Source organism: Salvia splendens, chromosome 1, assembly GCF_004379255.2.
Source record: "Salvia splendens isolate huo1 chromosome 1, SspV2, whole genome shotgun sequence".
In the NCBI taxonomy this organism is placed as follows: Eukaryota; Viridiplantae; Streptophyta; class Magnoliopsida; order Lamiales; family Lamiaceae; genus Salvia; species Salvia splendens.
In genome coordinates this window covers 12535600-12553851 of record NC_056032.1, presented here as the reverse complement: position 1 = coordinate 12553851, position 18252 = coordinate 12535600, and the positions used below count along the sequence as shown (strand labels likewise).

General features: G+C 35.4%; 3 protein-coding genes across 11 annotated transcripts; all 3 read right to left on the bottom strand.

Moving 5' to 3' along the window:
* Positions 1–190: 190 nt before the first annotated feature.
* On the bottom strand, positions 191–4271 carry LOC121742584 (protein LNK1-like). 7 transcript variants are annotated; one of them, XM_042135787.1, is made up of 10 exons: positions 4223–4271; positions 3971–4029; positions 3352–3441; positions 2644–3209; positions 2258–2570; positions 2079–2153; positions 1230–1916; positions 893–1041; positions 674–809; positions 191–586 (listed from the first exon to the last, which is right to left on the bottom strand). In XM_042135787.1, exons 3-10 carry the CDS (start codon positions 3424–3426, stop codon positions 512–514), a joined length of 2076 nt encoding a protein of 691 aa, XP_041991721.1. In that variant the 5' UTR covers positions 3427–3441; positions 3971–4029; positions 4223–4271; the 3' UTR covers positions 191–511. The 7 variants fall into 7 exon arrangements, with proteins under 7 accessions (XP_041991721.1, XP_041991706.1, XP_041991714.1 ...); XM_042135772.1 differs by lacking the exon at positions 4223–4271 and having other exon boundaries at positions 3971–4202; XM_042135780.1 differs by lacking the exon at positions 4223–4271 and having other exon boundaries at positions 3352–3430; positions 3971–4202.
* Positions 4272–6882: 2611 nt separating this feature from the next.
* Positions 6883–11264, bottom strand: LOC121742566 (putative pumilio homolog 7, chloroplastic). Of its 3 annotated transcripts, none has more exons than XM_042135753.1 (6): positions 9197–11264; positions 8958–9120; positions 8051–8214; positions 7541–7799; positions 7193–7319; positions 6883–7071 (listed from the first exon to the last, which is right to left on the bottom strand). In XM_042135753.1, exons 1-5 carry the CDS (start codon positions 10705–10707, stop codon positions 7212–7214), a joined length of 2205 nt encoding a protein of 734 aa, XP_041991687.1. In that variant the 5' UTR covers positions 10708–11264; the 3' UTR covers positions 6883–7071; positions 7193–7211. The 3 variants fall into 3 exon arrangements, with proteins under 3 accessions (XP_041991687.1, XP_041991694.1, XP_041991680.1); XM_042135760.1 differs by having other exon boundaries at positions 6883–7319; positions 9197–10635; positions 10845–11261; XM_042135746.1 differs by having other exon boundaries at positions 6883–7319; positions 9197–11262.
* Positions 11265–14340: 3076 nt separating this feature from the next.
* LOC121796037 (ubiquinol oxidase, mitochondrial-like) lies at positions 14341–17190 on the bottom strand. Its single transcript, XM_042194737.1, has 4 exons — positions 16685–17190; positions 15888–16016; positions 14703–15191; positions 14341–14609 (listed from the first exon to the last, which is right to left on the bottom strand). Exons 1-4 carry the CDS (start codon positions 17012–17014, stop codon positions 14550–14552), a joined length of 1008 nt encoding a protein of 335 aa, XP_042050671.1. The 5' UTR covers positions 17015–17190; the 3' UTR covers positions 14341–14549.
* Between the last annotated feature and the right edge of the window lie 1062 nt (positions 17191–18252).

Sequence of the window (18252 nt, the reverse complement as noted above, 5' to 3'; positions counted from 1 at the left end):
TCATTTAAAAATGTTTCAAACTCGAAAATATCAAAAAGGATGAACCTTTTAATCAATGATGCATTTGTTTTTAAACTGAATTTAAAAACTTGGAGGGTAATTTACACGTCAAATTAATTCTCTTGTTAAAAGGTTCAGCCAATAGATTATATTCCACGCATATTACAAGACCATAATCCAAATCCCGATGTTATTGAAATCGAACAAATCTGTATTCATCTCCAACTACATAATACACAAGAAAGTAAGCAGTGTGAACAAACCAGTGATGAAGTCTCTCTCGGCAGTTAGTACAACAGTAGCAGCAACAAAAAAAAATCACCACAATATACTCAAAGCAAGAAAATAAGAACATTACAAAAATTTGATGGAATTGCTGTGATCTAATCCACTTTCTATACATGGTGTGTGCTTACTTAACTAAGCCTGAACTAATATTCAAGCATGATAATTTACATCCGTTTTACCATATTCACTCGCGCATTTTGTTCTTGGCAGTCACACGCACCTTTTATACCTCAGACACCTTTGTTTCACTCTCCAAACTGTTGGCCAATACCGGTGGACTTGCAGCAGACCCATGAACCTGCTCATGTCACACGGAACACCCATATACACCCATGCTTAGTCCCCGTTGATTACCATACAACATTCACATGAAGAACAGACTTACCACATTAGGCAACTTGAAACTAAATGAGTCACGGGAAGGAGTGGTAGATGAATCTATAGGTCTGTGAAACAATAAGTGTGCTACCGAGCGATCCATAGGGTTCGTATCTGTTTCCATATCCATGAAAGTAGTGCACCTACAAGGAAGCAAAGTATACAAGTCAGTACAAACTGAACATGAGCAACTGTAACAAAAGAAATCAGGAAGCAAGTCATCTACCTATTTGTTCCTTCAGCCTCGGATGCTCCACCAGAATCTCTTTCATCTCCAAAGCTATCATTCAAGTTTGAATTCCTGCGTCTTTGTTCAGCACTCTGAGCCAAACGGTACAAACTGTCCCTTATGCATAACTTTGCCCTTAAATCCAACTAAACCAAAAAGGTACGAGTTTAGTTCTAACAGATATGCATGTTACAAATTAATCAATTTTATAAGAGATAATACTCTTAGAGTAATCGAGATTCGAGACAAAAACGTGACAAGGCAGAAGAGTGGTCTATTATTATACGGCATGGGGACTGTAAGAGGTTTTATAAATCATGAAACAAGTAGGTACCTGTTTCGTAACAAGTTGGAGCTGATGAAAACTAGCTGCTTCCAGTGAAATATCATCCAAATTTGGAACCATTGTTGAGCTTTCTTGCATATATGAGGAATCCGTTTCTGTTGCAGTAACTGAGCTAACTCCTTGGAGATCACAGTTATTCTCATATGACCCTACTAAGCCAGGATCAGAGATCATGGCCTGGACGGCCACACTTCCATTTCCAAGGCTGGCAAGTTCAGGGGATAGATTGCCTCGATAACTATCTAGCTTTTCTCTTTGTCCACGTGCTACTAAACCAGTTTCCTTAAAAGGAGGGCCAGGAAAACCGTCCATATATTGTTGCAATTGGCCCGATGCATGGTGAGAGTCCCTTGAAGAAATGGATGTGAAGTCATTGGTCTCAGTTTTGACCATTGATTCTTCCAGATTTACGGAAGATGGGTCAGACAGATGGCTACCCTTTGTATGGATGCTAGAGATTGGATTCTCTAAACAGCTATTTGAATCAGAAGCCGGCGTATGCGGCTGTTGTTGAACATGAGCTGATGCTAAATCCTCGTCAGAAAACAAGCCAGAACAACGGTTCATGATTTCATTTTGCAGATCACTGATCTGAGCATGACCACCATATTTAGGGCAATGCACTTTACCCTCAGATTGACTCTGGAGCTTGATCTGTTTTTTGTGCTTATTCGTCTGAAAAAATTATAACAAGATTACTATAGGTCATAGAGATGCATAAATGAAGTTAATGTTTCAAAAAGCGGAGAATCCTACACTCATCCAGGCTGAAGCCAAAACTATCATGTGCAAAAAATGAGCAAAAATTAACAAAGGCGAGAATGAAATCCAACTTACCCCTGCAGGATCGCCTGCTCTGGAATGGCTTCTAGTTGAAATTCCCGTATGTATATTGGCATTGGATTCGTTTCCCTGCAAAATATCACATTGGTGGTGCGAGTTTGGAGTCACAACAAAACTGTTGAGCAAATCATAAGAGAACAAAGCAGTGTTCTGATAAGAGATGCATATATTACCACACCATCTTTTCTATCATCGAGATCAGGCCCAGTCAAAAAAGACGTATAAGAATCAGACTTTTCTGGGGTACAAGAACAATCCTTGATTCTAATAGGTGCATTTTCCATGGCAAATTTATTTAGGGAGTTTTCATTTGAGAAGTCATGATTCTCTGAAATAGTTTTGACCTCGCTTGGCTCATGAAATGGGAACTTAGCATCTGATTTAAGAGCATCCCCGGGCCCACCTATATAAGGTGCTGAATCTGTTGATGATAACCAACTGAACCCATCTTCTTTATTCACCCCAAGGTCTAATGTTGAATCACTTCTGAAATGGCACATGTATTAGTGAAGAGAATATGCAACAATGAAATGTGTGCAACAAAACGGATCATGGTTACCTAAATATCCTGTCAATATCATCAAAGTTCTCTATTTCAGACCAACCACCATAGAGAAGATCACTGGAATCTTTGTTCTGAGCATGTTCAAAGAAACTATTGTCATTGCCGGTATGATTTGCGTCACCAATCAGGAAGCTGAATGGGCTGTCATCAACTAGACTGGTATTGCTATTGACAATGGCATCGTGCTTAAGAAGTTCACTACGGTTTAAGTCACTATTGTTGCTCTTCAAGCCATGAGGTAATGGCATGGTACTATCACAAGCTAAACTTGATGCTTCTTTGTTTAGTTCATTGTCCAATCCAGAAATAAATGGACCACTGCGGGACCATGAATTTTTCTCCAACATATTCACCTTTGTATTACTCAGAGATGAAATTTCACTTTTCTCCTTTCTGTGATCAACATAATTAGTGGCAGATCCTCCAGTCTTATTCCAAATATTAGCTACATTAAAGCGACACATCTTGTTGTTTGAATGATCGGCGGGCGTATTGGAACCATGATGGGGAACTGTATGGTCATCATCCAAGAAGAAATCATCCCAAGCAATGTCTACACACTGTAACAGCAGTTACAGAAATTTAGCTGAAATAACTGCATAAAATACTTCCATTGGATGAGTGGAAGATACAATAACAGGAGATAGAAAACAAATATTCACAATTATACAACCAGGACCGACCTATCTAATTTAAACTTGCCTCATGCGCCAACAAGTCTGACATTCCTTGAATCCTTAGCCTGCAGTCAGATCGTATGTTGTTTTCTTCATACATAGTTCTGAATATTCCCTTCCCATGAAATAACAATGAAACCAAAAAATATTAGAATTCACTTATTGAAACCTCAATAACCTTCACTAGTACATGAAATTACCAGCTTGATTCCTAAAACAGATAGAAGGAAATAACATAACAAGAAAGAAACGGATATCAACAAAATAAATCAGGAAAAATAAATTCCAATGAAGTCAAGTTCCTAAAGTTCATCAGGAATCACATAAAAGAGAACGAAAAATCAGAGTGCATAGCTCTGCAAGAACAGAGTCTAGCACACGCCAAAATGAAGCAGTGATTTCAGCTGACTACCAAGTCACTACGAGTGAAAACTTTCAAAATAGGTAAATCAAAAATAACAAATCAGCTAAAATACACCAACACCTCCAATCCTCTAAATCTCGAAGCTAAGGCTGAAAAACAACAGAAAGTCGTCACCAAGCTTCGATCTCCTCTTTTCCGATTTCAATTACTAAGCAACTCTAGTTTACAGAGTGGATCCACCAATCCAAATCAATAAAAAAATAAATGAGAGCAGGCTCACCAGCTAACTACTGCTCAGCCAACCGAAACTCGCCAGAAAACTCACCACCTAAAAAATCACTGCGAAAGAAATCTCAGCTTCAAAAAATGGGTCCAGTAACCCTAACTCTGGTTATAAATCGAGGAAGTTCAAGAGATGGCAAAAGAGGCTTTTTGTGTAGAACGAGAATTTGTCGCTTTGAATGTTAGGGAGAAAAAATCTTTGTTAATTTGCAAGTTGGGTTAAGTAAAACAAAATGAAGAGCCAATAAACCTCGACGTGGCGGAGGAGGGGCGGTTGGGAGTTGGAGTATCGGAACTCGTGGCTGAGAGAGCTGTTGGAGATACGATCTGTTTCTGCCTTCTGATTGGTCCAACGATTGGTAGGGGAATTGCGTGGACGGCACGTGTCAGTGGAGCCAGCATACAGTGGGCCATGTGGTATTGTGGACACTCAGCTCAAGACATTTGGAGTGGCTTTCTGAATTCGTGTCATACTTGCGAGAAAAAATTCCCTAGTCCATGTACACCACATGGCAATCTTATTTGGTATGCCTCACTAATAAAATCTTGCCAAATGGAAATGTGTAGTATACATGGCCAAGTGATTATAAGGCATAATATGATGTTTTAAGGAAACTTTTATAATTCCCATATTTAATATATACAACCATATGTACACACAATACGTTAAATTATTAATTAATTGTTCATTTCTATTAAAAAAGTGTCTGCCATTCAAGTAAATATATTCTTCACTATATTTATAATTTATTGATTATATCTTTCTACATATATATAATTTTTATCTTCATTATTTTATAATTATTTTTACCGTTAAGTAACTATAAATTAAAGACGACATATTTATGACTAGTAAAGTTTTATCTTCTTAGATTTATAGTTGATGTTTATTTAAATTCATATTGAAATTTATTCATATATTGTCTATTGTATAAAATCCATCAGATCATTTATCATTAACTATCTTAATCAATATTTTAACTAAACATATAATCATTATATAGTTTATGTGTAATGGTAAAATAAAAAAATAGAACTACGTTGTATAGTCATTCATAGAGTATTAAACTTATTGTGTGCGATGCTAATATACAACTATAATTTATGTATATATCGATAAAAAAAAAGATAAAAATACCCATCAAATAAATAAATATAATTTATATATGTCAATATAAAAGAATAATAGTCTCGATTAAAAAATGGGTGGTGCAATATGACAATCATTTTAGTACAATATGATAATCATTTTATATATGGGAATAATAAAACTTTTCTTAAAACATCATATTATGTCATTAAAATCATTTGGCCATGTATGCTACATATTTCCATTTGGCAAGATTTTATTAGTTAGGCATACCAAATAAGATTGCCATGTGGTGTGCATGGACTAGGGAATTTTTTCTCCATACTTGCTCCTTTTTATTCCGATTATTTACATATTTGGAAATGATTATTTGGTTATTAGTGATTTTTCTATTTATTCACTTTCGAGTCATTTCAATATATGATAAAAAAATTTATTACTTTATTTTCTCTACTTTATTCTCTCTACATTTTTCTCTTTCTTACTTTTTTTATCAATTTATTTAACACACCCAACAGCCAACATTCCTTTCTTAAACTCCATGCCGAAAAGTTTCGCTTCAACTATGAGGGAACAAAGGGAGTAGTACTACTAAATATTAGGGTGCAAACAAAATTTTATTGAGAAATTATAGTACTTCCTCCGTCTCAAGGATTTTATGCAATTTAATTTTGGGTGTTGAGTGAAAAGAATAAAATAAAAGAGAGAGGATAAAGTAGATATAAAAGGTGTTTCTATTTTTAGTAATAGATCATCTTAGTTGTGACAGACTAAAAAAAGAAGTGAGTCATCTTCGATAAAACAAAATGAGTATTATGCAAGAATGACGTAGAGTGGAAAATAAACACAAACATATATGTTAAGAGTCACAAGCTACTTATTCTACTGTATTTATCAATCAACTTGGAATGGAAGGATTACTATAATTTGTTGTAATGGCAAAATTATGATCCAAAATTTTTTAGATCTCTTAAATGCGCAAGTCGTTCCATCAAATCGATAAAAAAGATGATTCATTTTTAATCTTGATATTTTTCCGAAAAAAATATACTATGTTTTTAGTTAGAGAATCTTTGTCACATGACACTATCTCCAAATACAAATACAAATACACAAGATTATGACAGCTCGCCCGGAAATTGGGAGTACTACACAAGAATTCTAACACCGAAAATGACTACCACAATTTAAAATTCCTTATATCTCTCCCTCATGTAATAAGAATTAAAATGACAGAGTATAAGAAATATAAAGGAAAGTGAGTTAAAAAAAATACAAGTAAAATATGAATCTCACATTTATATACTAGTTTTATAATGAAATATATGTGAATGAGTTAATGGAATGTAAAATCCACTTATCATTTACTGTAAATGTGAAAATGGACTCTTATTAAAGAAGGGATTGGATCAAAATGACATAAGTGTACTCTTATTATGAGATGGAGGAAGTATTTAAAAAAAGGATATTTTTAATCAATTAATGTGATCATGATTAATAAATACAGGTGGTGTCCAGAGTGAGTTTTAGAGAGGTTAATTTCATAAATGGTTACTCCATTTCTCAATATTATTAGTTCCCCTTTTGAGACTCGCAGTTCAAATAATTAAATTCGGAACAGGGCCTACAAATTCATTTTAAACATATCCCAATTATGCAATTTTTTTTAATTTGGGCCCAGATTGCCTTCAAGATTTCAGCTCCTTTCACTTAATTCCAAAAAAAAAATGTTCAGATAGGATAAAGTGTGAAAAAAATACTTAATGTAACGCCCCAAATATAGGTAAGGAGAATTTTTTGTTGCAAATAAGAAGATTTCGTAGCTCAAAAATAAAATGGGCAAATAAGAAGGATCTAATAATTAAAATTCGGCGTTCAAGGAAACAATAGTTGTTGTCAAGGTACATGGACAACAAAATAGGAGTACATTGCAACTGAGAGCTAGGAGATAGTAGAAAGTTATGCGTCACATGCTTCTCCATCTCTAAACTCTTCTTGGGAGCTGGATGCTATGATATCGGAATATGCAAATATTGCCACAAACACACATAAGGTGTATGTATATAAAATGGAACGGATCAACCACGACTTTCCATTTATAGATCCACCCTAACAACAACATTTACTTACCAGAAACTAAGATTGTACATCACCTCCTCAAAAGCTTTTGAGAGAAAATCCTCTTTGAGTAGGGACTGTTACGCGAGACTGCCTTGTAAGATTCAATAGCGTCAACCAAGGAATTGTGGAGGGGTCCCTGATATCAAACCAATTAGTCTCTTTGGTGAATGAAACTTTTTACAAGATTATATCTGCTTCTCTCAGGCTGTGCTTTTGTTTTGCAAATTCATGATAGGTTTAAATAACCATTCATCTGTCTTAGTCCATATAAGGGTGGTTGTTCACTGTTAAGTGGCCATTTTCTTAGAAAGCATTGTCAGAATTTAAGCAAAATCTAGTGACTGTTTATTGGAGTACCTCAGAAACACGCAGAGCTCTTTGGACAACGTAGTTTGCATGTGGGTCCTGAAGCAGCTGATCGAAGTAAGGAGCAGAGAGCAATTCGTTGATGATATTTGTCCGGGTTTCCTCATTACATACCAAAAGACACTTTTCAACAACGTGGCTGCTGAACTTTTGTGAAGACAGGTGCACGTAGTTTCCCTCAAACTGAGATGTCAATTTGGATGTGGCAGATGGGATCTTCAGCTCCAAAATAAACTGAATTACATAATTTCTGCATCAAAAATTCAGATTTGATTTTTAGGAAATGCAGATTCAACGTAACAGAACAATAATCAAGGAACACACAAGTCAAAGAGTAAAACAATGATAATTTAGATGTCACATATGCATGTTATGTTTGTTAACTGCAATTAGAAAAAAAAGAATAAAATTCAGCAATTATCAAACGAAAAGAGATCTGGAAAAAAGTTGAAAATACCAGCACATTGTTAAAATACACATAATTTAATTTAATTTAATTACCCAAATGCATCTTCTGCAAGCAGAAGTCCATTGGTTGAAATCTCTGCAACTAAATTTTCCTGATGCTCCCCAGTTGAATGGCTGATGCACCGTTGTAGAACACAGCATCCATGCTGATGTGTTGCAATATCAACACAGTACTTTGCAGCGGCAACAAAAATGAACTGAAAATAGAATGGCACAAGCTTTAGTTCAGAAAAAGACAGATTGATACAAAACCTTAAATTTTGCCAACTAACTAGTGACTTCTCTCTACTCATACTATAAACTTGTGATTGTTGAGAAGTCATATTATCATATCAAAAAGTTATCAAGAACTGTATAAAAACTCAAAGTCAATGTTGTAGCAATGTCTTTTCCAAGTGCAACTTTCACTGACTATATCTAAATTCGCCTTCACTCAGAAGTTCTTCCTATTGACCTATAAATTTGGACTGGTTAGATTTTCATGTTCATATAGTCCAATCTTGCACGCCAATCTGATTAATCCTAAGCATTTATATTCAGTTCTCCGCCGAAGGGATGAGGAAAGCAACTAATGTCTTGGTGCAAACATGAATCATACTATGTGATGAAATAGAGTTGCCAACCACAAAAAAAACTTTTGCACTTCAAAAGGAAAACACGAAGTGAAAACCAAAGAAAATCTTTGTGATGATAGTATTAGCAAGTGTAATGACCAAAAATGCATACATATGAAAGAAATAACAGAAACAGATTTAGCTAACAGTCTACATGAAATTATTCGCAGCAAAATGGATCTTATCAACCTAAAGGTGATGTCCAAGAAATGACAGGTGTCATGTAGGAGAAGAAATGAGCAACCAACGACAAGCAACATGATAAGTAGTAAAGGAGTTACAATCAAAGCCATACAAACTCAATGGGGATTTAGATGAGTAATTACCTTACTATCTTCACCTGGGAAGCATTGCAAGCACCTCTGGATAACATGATTCCCATTTAAATCTTTAATCAGAGCTAGAAATCCAGATTCCAGGGCTGAGATAACTAGGGAAATTTGTTGCTTTGTCTTGAGAGTTTCAATCAACTTTTGGACCACACGAGTGCTGATACAAAAACAACAGATTAGCTAAAAGACCTGCTGAAAAAGAGAGAGTGAAATACGATTCATGCAGCATATACCCGTGTGTATTTAAAGAGATCCTAACTAGCTCCCCAGGCTCCTCAGTCACCCTAAACAGTATGTGCATTCGTTGCTCTTCATTGCACACTTCCAACAATTTTTGCATGAGATAATTTCCAAAAGGGTTCATCATCAATTCAACTGCATGATCAATTATCTCATCGAATATAATCTGTACATCCACAGAAGTTCCGTCATCAAACATCCTCTGCAAGAATCGACAACCTTGTTGATCCTTTGCTATGTGATAGATGTATCCTTGTGCTTCAGCAAGAGAGCTAAACTTTGTTGGTCGGCTGAAAGGGAAATGCATCTTGGGGCTCTGGCAGCCATTTTGCATTGCAGCAGTATGGAGATGGTCATCCAGCTGTGACCTCCTCTCGTGAGTCTTCCACGCATCATTCTCACAATGGAAACTCTTGGTGTTGCGCTCCCCCTGATGTGTGTGCCTAGTAATCGCGTAATTGACCCCTTCCCCCTGAATGATTAAACTATCTTCCCTGCCAAAGGGCTCAACACTCCCTTGAGGCCCTATGACATGCAGAGGCACCTTGTTTCTTCCATTAGGCGGCGTGTGCTGGTAATGAATCAAACTCTCTTCATTATAACGTGGCGACAGCTGCGCCATATGAGCCATGTTAGACGGATAAAAAGAATCACTAGCTTGAATCAGGGTCTTCCTGCTTTGCGAAGGATATAACAAAGAATTTCCAACTAACGGATTATCTAAAGAAGGCGATGCATTTGGCATCACGAATCCCATTGGGAAACTGTTGTTAGCCAAACCATTATGCCTATGAAACAGAGGACCTGAAGCAGAGCTACCAAAATCCGACCAACTAAACATTCTATCAGATTGACTAGGGAAATACCGTGATCCCAACAAATTCGCCATTCTCTGATCATACGGCATTTCCACCACTGCAGAAGCAGCCTCCCCTTCGAAGCTGACACCCTTCTTCGGAACAGAGACGTTAAAACTAGTACTATAATTATCAGAAGCTCCATACTTGTCAAAACTCCGGCTACTCCCATTAGGCCATTGATCACGATACTGGACACCGTAGGGCGGTGCAGAAGCCCCCTCTAGCTCATCTCTAACACACATTCTACCAAAGTTCCGATATAAATTAAAACAATCAACTAGACTGCCCTCGTTACCCTTTTTCAAATCCACACAGAATCCACCCCCAGAAATGTTGAAATCTTCGAATTGGGGAGGGGATAATGATCCAATATCTGAATGTGATCGCCCATCACCCGAGAATAAGCTAGAGGAGTAACCGGATTGCAGGGAGAAACGGCTCACAGGGGAGGATTCATCATTTCCAAGAGGAGTATTAATAGTATTATTATGAACACTCGTCACACATGATGCATGACCATAACCGTGATCAACGAGATTATTGTGATGATTGGTGACATTGTGAAGCATTTCCTGAAGATTAAACGGTGATGTTGCATGAGGGATCTCGCCCAATAACATGTCTAATTCGTCAGCATCCTTCATGTTTTTTTCTCACTACTCTTTCTCTCTCTTCACACCACTCAGATACACAACAACAACAACCAAAAAAAAAGGAATACTAACAACAACAGATGCAGAAAACAGAATATAAAAAGACAGAAATTGAAGAATCGAAATACCCGATCAAGGAGAGGAGGAAGCAATGAAAAGCCAGTAGTGATTAGCGCTTTTTAGATCTGAGAAACCAAAAGTCGTAATGATAATTATGGTGAAATGAAAAAAAGGGGGTTGGGTTGGGATGGTGAAATTTCAAAAAAAGAAAATAAAATAAAAGATTTATGATTTTGGTTTTCCTCCATTTTTGTAATGGGTTTTGGGTTTTCTTTTCTCCTGTGTAGAAGATAGTAGGTGAAGCATGCAAAGATGAAGGTTTTACATACAGATACTACTTTTACACACACAAATACCCACTGCTAATAAACTAGTATCACACCATTAAAGATGCAGAAAAAGGAACAACACCTTCTCTCTTCTCTCTAATTCTCCCTTTGCCTGCATTTATACATATACACGATTGTGTGTATATTCCTTTATGAAATTTTCTTGATTGGTAAAGAAATTGTAGAGTAAAATTTAGCTGGCGGGACACGCAGACACTGCCACTGTAGTGCTTTTTCCTCAAACGGTTGTACGAGAAAAATTCAGGAAATAGAAAAAGGAAATAAAAGTATTTAAGAATTTTTAAAAGGAAAATGTTAGTATGATTTTAATTGATAATGATCTGAATATAAATGTAAAAAAAAAACAAAGGAAACGAACTAACCTACAGATCTTGAACCGCCTTTCCTTTTTTCTCTCCTATTCTCATGGTTGAAGATTGAATCAATTTTCCTCACAAGAAAATTCGATTTGAATTTTTTTTGCATCATTTTCTCATTCATTTAAAATAAATTAGGCGTTATATTTAGGAAAAAGTTGTACAAAAAGTCTCATTTATACACCATATATTACATAATAATTGTGCATTGTAACCGAAACATGATTATTGAATGTACTCAAACTAGTTGATTATCAAAATCAGAAAATTTAATCTCTTTGACCTACATGCCTGATTGCCTTATAAATTATAATAGTATGCATTTATTAATTCGAATGGGAAATGCAAATAAATTTTGAAGAGGATGCCTATATTGTTATAAAGTTAGAAATGGTATACGAGTGAGATCAGAATTTAAATAAACAACAGCAATGTTAAGTTTGATTATATTGAAGAGGAGAATCAAGGTTAAATAATAGAGTTGTGGACCATATTATGTCACAATCCACTAGTCATGTACTGATAGGGCATTATGTTTTGCCAGAATCCAAAAATGGCTTCATGTTAAGGAGCTTTGCTTCCATATACAAATTACATAAAAATATAGCTATTTTATAATTTCCCATTTAAATATCTCGTGGACCATTCATATATACATATATGTGTCTATTTAATTTCCATTTTTTATGCAAGTGTAGTAGGATAATAACTTGTTATAAGGCTGTGAATGGTAAAAAACAATGTGGGAGCTGAGTGATAGTGTGAAAAGAATCGGAAATGAGAATGAAATAAAGTGTGAGTTTCTCTGTTTATGTTATAATTTGATTGTATTTGTTTTCTTGCATATTTGATTCTTCTTTTAATAAACTAATTGCATTGGCTAATTACTAAATACTGTAATTGTAAGAATTCTCTGGCATGTTTCTTCATTCATGTAGTTTAATTTCTGTAATTGAACTGTGAGTCTTAGTCAAAGTTTAATACTCCATGTTTAACAAGTGTATTTAATACGAATCTTAAATTAGTCAAATATTACTTTATAGCGTTTCTTCTTTCAGCATTTCAAATTATGTGAAAACGTGTTGGGTGTATTATTGTGTATCATATAGTATAATGTTTATTTTGGTGCTATTTTTCTTATCTATGCACAAGATAGAGATTTTATAAATTATCATTTTGGTATGTGTTTAGATTATTTTCAAATTAAAAATATTATTGATAAATTTATTCTTGATTAAATATGAATGATAAAACATAGAGGAGGTGGAAGCAACGTTAGTTTTTATAGAGTTAAATGTGAAAGGTATATATATATAATGGAGTATCAGGGTGGGACTCCATATTACAATTACCTATCATACTACAAGAGATTTGTCGAGCATGTAAAAGTATTCATAAAATTTAATATGTCGTGTATATAATCTGTACTTAAAAATTTGATTTTCCACAAACATTACAAGCCATACATCTAATTTAAAAAGTAATTACACTTACCATATAATGACACCATCACATATGGAGAGTGTACATGGGTACAATATAATAATAATATAATTAAAAATAAAAATAATAATCGAGTGAAACGAATTATTTTTCAGCCTCCCATAAAAAAAATCATAGCCAGCTAACAGCCTATCATTTAAGGGTGTGTTTTTTTGGCAAGGAGGCGAGTGAGTATATAAGTAGAATTAGGAATTGAAAGAGGCAAGATGTTAACTGTTTACCTACTTGTATGGTTTGCAGTAAATTGTAGCAATGGCATCATAATAACTCTCCAAGTTTTTTTTACCATAAATATTAATCTATACCTATACCTATATACCTCTACCTCTATCACTCTATACCCATATTGTACATATCTATTTATGTTTACCTATCTATACTTTTTCTGCAAGCCTTACTATTTTACATATGTACATTTAATGGAGTATAAAAGTTAGGACATCTTCATCAAATTTGATAATAATAATAATTGATACCAATTTTCACGTAGTCATAATTTTATGATCGTATTACAATAACAACTCTGTTTAGTGATGAATCCATATTTTTAGCAGAACTACAATTTATCACTTTAAGATATATACATATGTCCTTTTATAGAATATGTCCTTTTAAGATATATACATATGTCCTTTATCACGCAGAACTACAATTTTTAGCAGTCTTCTAAGTTGGTGGATTAACTGATATATTTTGAACTTGTTTAAAAGTATTAAATTGGGTATTTAAGAGTCTCGAGCGTTTAAATTTATTAAATATTAACTGAGAGATTAGGTTGCTAATAAATTTGTTTTTTTTACTGGTTGAATGTTTCTTCCACTCTGTATTGATGTTTTCAATTTTCACTCCTCATGGATTTGTTGAGTAGTTGTGTTGATAAGCCTAAAGTTGTTATTGAGGAAAAGGGCGTACTTTTTGTCTTTAAATTTATTATCTACTTAATATTTAATGATTGAAATGATCATTTATCCATGCATCAGATGAATAATATGTGCTACTCCGTACATGTATATTATAAGAAAATAATTTCATAAAAATGCATTTGTTTGAATCAAGGAGCTTTTCATTGGAGCTGTATGTGATTGAATGTTGATAATATTGTGTTAGTGTATGTTTTATTAATAATAAACTAAACAATAGTTAATTTTATTATAGAATATAAAAATGAGAGTAAAATGAAAGTGGAATGTGAAAGTATGGGGCTTAGAGTTTATATCATTATATGGGATAGCATTCATTTAGTTACATTGGAGTCCGTATAATAAGCATCCTTGTAGCATGAGGCCGCCTTGCTCCTCCAAGCAAACGGTTCATTCACCATTGTCATAAATTTCTACGAAATAGTATGGAATGCCTTTCTCTAAGAATGTATGGTATTAATCAATAGTATTGGACATAGAAATTATATACTTACATACATGTGATGAGCAACTAATTCTCGTCCAATAATTTCGATTTCTTCTTATGAAGCCAGATGCCAAACATATGTAAAAACTCGCTATATAACTAATGACAGTAACACCTATTTTGAACTCTATTTATCTCAGTATGAGAGAACTCACATTTAGTGATATCCCAAAGGAGCTGGTGCCTCCCTCAACTCCTTCCCCTGATGATGAATATCCTGCGCGATAAAACGGAGTTTGTTACCCTGCGTACTCTCATGTTTTTATAGTAGATAATGTCAAAGAGAGGTATATATAGTTTCCAAACTCACGGAAGCAAAATGGTTGACATCACGGTGGTGAGCTTCATCAGCGCGGATGACACTGATAACATCCTTGAGTCTTGCATTTTTGGGAAGTCTCCAGTAATCAATTGCAATGGCAGGCGCTGCAACGTTCTCTATTGCACCACTCTCGATGTCCTTCAAGTACTCGGTGTATGAATGTATGGCCTCTTCCTCTAGATAACCCACAATCCTGTGGGCCATTTTAGGCGACATCAAGTAGATTATGAAGAATCCATTGAAGAAGACGCCCTGAACAGTGAGGACCAGCAGCCGCTCGTACCACTTGGGCTTCACAAGTTCCACCATCGTCATCAGGTGCATCCTCTCATTCTCGGCTTCCTCAAGCAATGCTTTGATCCACCCCCCACTTTGCTGGAACTTGCGCAGAGACCTCAGATGCAACAGCATTCCTCCCACCATACCAGGTACAGCAGCCACTGTTTCCAGCATCATTGCACGACACCCATACCGCCTCTGCAAATGCCATGCCATGCCATGTATCAGCTAAGATTAATAAATATGTACCTGATGGCTACTCATATCCTCAAAATTAAGTTATACTGTATTAACTTAGGTGGAAAGAAGAGCTATATTCGTAATGCCAATTAAATTCTAGAAACCCAACCAAAGATGTATATAATGAAGTAACACCAGTGGTATCCATTAAATAAGCAGGGTCCTAAACTGAGGGTAACCATTCTGACTAGAATTTCTCTAAATTCTACTTATGTTTGCCAAGTTTAGAAGGTTGACAGAATCATAAAATTACGCATATACTTGAAGTAAGCGCACAAGCTTTCTACCATATATAACGCATAAAGCATATCCAAGAGTTTTTTACTCATGGGCTAATTTGAGTTGTGGCATATTTAAGCAATCTACTGAAACACCAATAAGAACTATGCTCAAGTCAAATTAATAAATACAGTAGAAGATTTCCTGTAGTTCCCAGTGAGCATCATAATTCATGAAATTGGTGCAAATACGAGATGAAATTGCAGCAATGGGGCATGTATAATTACTTTGTGAACTGTTTAAACTTTCTTGCTGCCTTTCACTCACAAATCATAACAAACTGAAGATTCTAATGCCCACACATTTCAGAAAACAGAGCATTTCCAGGAGAACGTCAACAACATGAAGGATCAGATAAAATAAAGGACAGCGAACCTTGAAAAACATATCCGTAGGTATTCTCAGAAGTTTCACAGTCCGAAATGCTACTTTGTCAATGAATGTCCTTGGAACGTGGTGCTTGTGGAGATCAATTGATAAGTCTGCAGCATAAGTTTCCCATGGCTGCGAAATTTGAATGATTTCAGAAACCCAAACATCATATTACAAGCTGAAATAAGATCTAAGTACTAGAATATGACAAAATTATTGGACCACTAAGATATTGTGATTCGTTCATGCAGAATCAGCATAAGCTGCAAATAAACTAACATGAAGCGATTGTCCAAGCAACAAGAATGCCAAAATACTGATTGTCAGGCCTGTCTTCTTTATCCCGTGAAGTATTCAAATGAAACAATAGACTGTTTACAGTTTGTCCTATAGCAAATTAGCAAGTAAGCATAAAATGATTGTTTCTTTATTCTTCAATAGTAGTAGTACTATATCATATCTAGAATGGTAATTGTAGAATGCAACACTTGCTTGGTGAAAAAAAACTATGCAGATTTCCAGATAACGAAAAAGAACACGATTGCAATTCTCGCAAAACATGTAAAGTGGTAAATCAATTTCAGTGGATAATGTAGCTTCTGGCTCATTGATTTACCTGTAGCTTATAGCTCAAAACAAGGATCGGCGAAGAATTTTGAGAAAAAACACTGAACACTAGCAGCATTTCATGAAAATCCAGACGGTAAAACACGCAAAGAGGTGCATCAATTACAGTCACCCAAAGTCATCTGACAAATAATCACTACAAAAAACACGAAATACGAGTATTAATTAATTACCATGAAACAGTTCCATGGCCACTCTGTGCCATCCTCCCTCGTAATCTTAGGTCTCGAAATTCCCCAATAGCTCGAAACCACCACGCTACCTTTCTCCGCCTTCTCCGCCGGCAACTCGGTGTTCTCAACAGATGAAGGGGGCGACGATGTAGGCTCCGCAGCCGAACTCATCATCCGCCTCCACCCTACCAACACCGCGCTCAAACCTTCAACCTGCGCAGCGGACGGCGGAGACAGCAAAGGCCTCCCCGACGCAGTCGCCACGTAGCAGCGGCAGTTACCGCCGGCTACCGCGCGCCGCATCAGTGATCTGGCGACCAAGTGGTTCATTTTTCACAGGTGCCACACACACACTGTATGTCTCTCAGATGATTTATTTTCTAGATGCGGTGAGTGTGGAGCAGATGATTGCCGCCACAGATATAATTACGTGGCTTGAACTGAGTGGTTGGTGAGTGTGGATATGAAGTGATTATTCAAAAAGATGAGACATTGACTCTATATGACCCGATAATTCGGGAAGCTACCCTTGGTTTGTTTATAGAAGGCTATAGATATAGACACTACTACTAGTATTTCTTATCGGGAAGCAGCGCGAGGTCAAATGATACGAGCATATTCCTAAATTATCTCCATATCTTATTAGTCATTTAGCATTGATTTATCTTATCTTTTCCATAGTTAGTTATTAATTCTTCTTATAAATATGTGTAGGAGACCTTCATATTATTCATTAAAGAAATATCAAATTATGTTATTTTCATTTTATCGTATTTTACTTTTCTCTGCAATTTACTTTATCAAAAACCCTTGTTGAACGATAGTTGGCTGCTCGACGGGAGGATCCCATGAACGAACCAACATCCTTCTCCGTGATCTCTCGCAGTTATCTCTCGATACGAGTTTACTTGTATCACCAAATGTCTAGCCAAACGTGGTAGACATGTGTGTAGTCCAGATGCAAATTATCCACCACTCAATTCTTCTATTTTATCCTATACCAATTATACACCGAATTAAAAATTTTCTTTCATAGTTTGGAACATGCCTTCTCTCTTTTCTACAAAGAACATAAAAACTTTTTATTATAAGTAGAATGCTTTGCTTTTTAAAGCATTCTACTATGCTCTTGGTTTCATTTTTGGGTCACTAATGTGGCATGCGTTTGCACTACTAATTTTTTTTAAAGATAGTCGATAATTTCATATGAGCATTTGAATTTTTATAAACCATATGAGCATTTGATTTTTTTTAAAGATAGTCAATAATTACATATTTAACTTGTGATGGTTCTAATCTCAAGTCTATTAGATGAAAACGAAGTATCATATCAATAAGTTGTACTAGTTGTCTAGTTCATTGTCAATATGATGTGCATGAGAGAAAATGTCATTTTTTTACTCCCTCCGTCTCATAATAGATGTCATACTTTTCATTTTAGTTTGTCCATTCCACGTCACATTTTCAGTTTTTGAAAAAAGTTATCTCTCACATTAATATAAATATAATATTTTCTCTCTCCATTTAACACACAAAAACAACATTTCCTAAAATTTCGTGTCATTCTT

What these genes read in the sequence shown, in the direction of transcription:
- LOC121742584 (XM_042135787.1), bottom strand. Translation starts at nt 3,426, where the DNA reads ATGTATGAAGAAAACAACATACGATCTGACTGCAGGCTAAGGATTCAA. An exon ending in GATATTGACAGGATATTTAG is followed by an intron (nt 2,571 to 2,643) that starts GTAACCATGATC and finishes GTGCCATTTCAG; the next exon opens with AAGTGATTCAACATTAGACC. An exon ending in GAGGCTGAAGGAACAAATAG is followed by an intron (nt 810 to 892) that starts GTAGATGACTTG and finishes GCTTCCTTGTAG; the next exon opens with GTGCACTACTTTCATGGATA.
- LOC121742566 (XM_042135753.1), bottom strand. Translation starts at nt 10,707, where the DNA reads ATGAAGGATGCTGACGAATTAGACATGTTATTGGGCGAGATCCCTCAT. An exon ending in ATCTCTTTAAATACACACGG is followed by an intron (nt 9,121 to 9,196) that starts GTATATGCTGCA and finishes TTTTTGTATCAG; the next exon opens with CACTCGTGTGGTCCAAAAGT. An exon ending in CTTGCAGAAGATGCATTTGG is followed by an intron (nt 7,800 to 8,050) that starts GTAATTAAATTA and finishes TTTTTGATGCAG; the next exon opens with AAATTATGTAATTCAGTTTA.
- LOC121796037 (XM_042194737.1), bottom strand. Translation starts at nt 17,014, where the DNA reads ATGAACCACTTGGTCGCCAGATCACTGATGCGGCGCGCGGTAGCCGGC. An exon ending in GGCCATGGAACTGTTTCATG is followed by an intron (nt 16,017 to 16,684) that starts GTAATTAATTAA and finishes CAAATTTCGCAG; the next exon opens with CCATGGGAAACTTATGCTGC. An exon ending in CTACGGATATGTTTTTCAAG is followed by an intron (nt 15,192 to 15,887) that starts GTTCGCTGTCCT and finishes TGGCATTTGCAG; the next exon opens with AGGCGGTATGGGTGTCGTGC.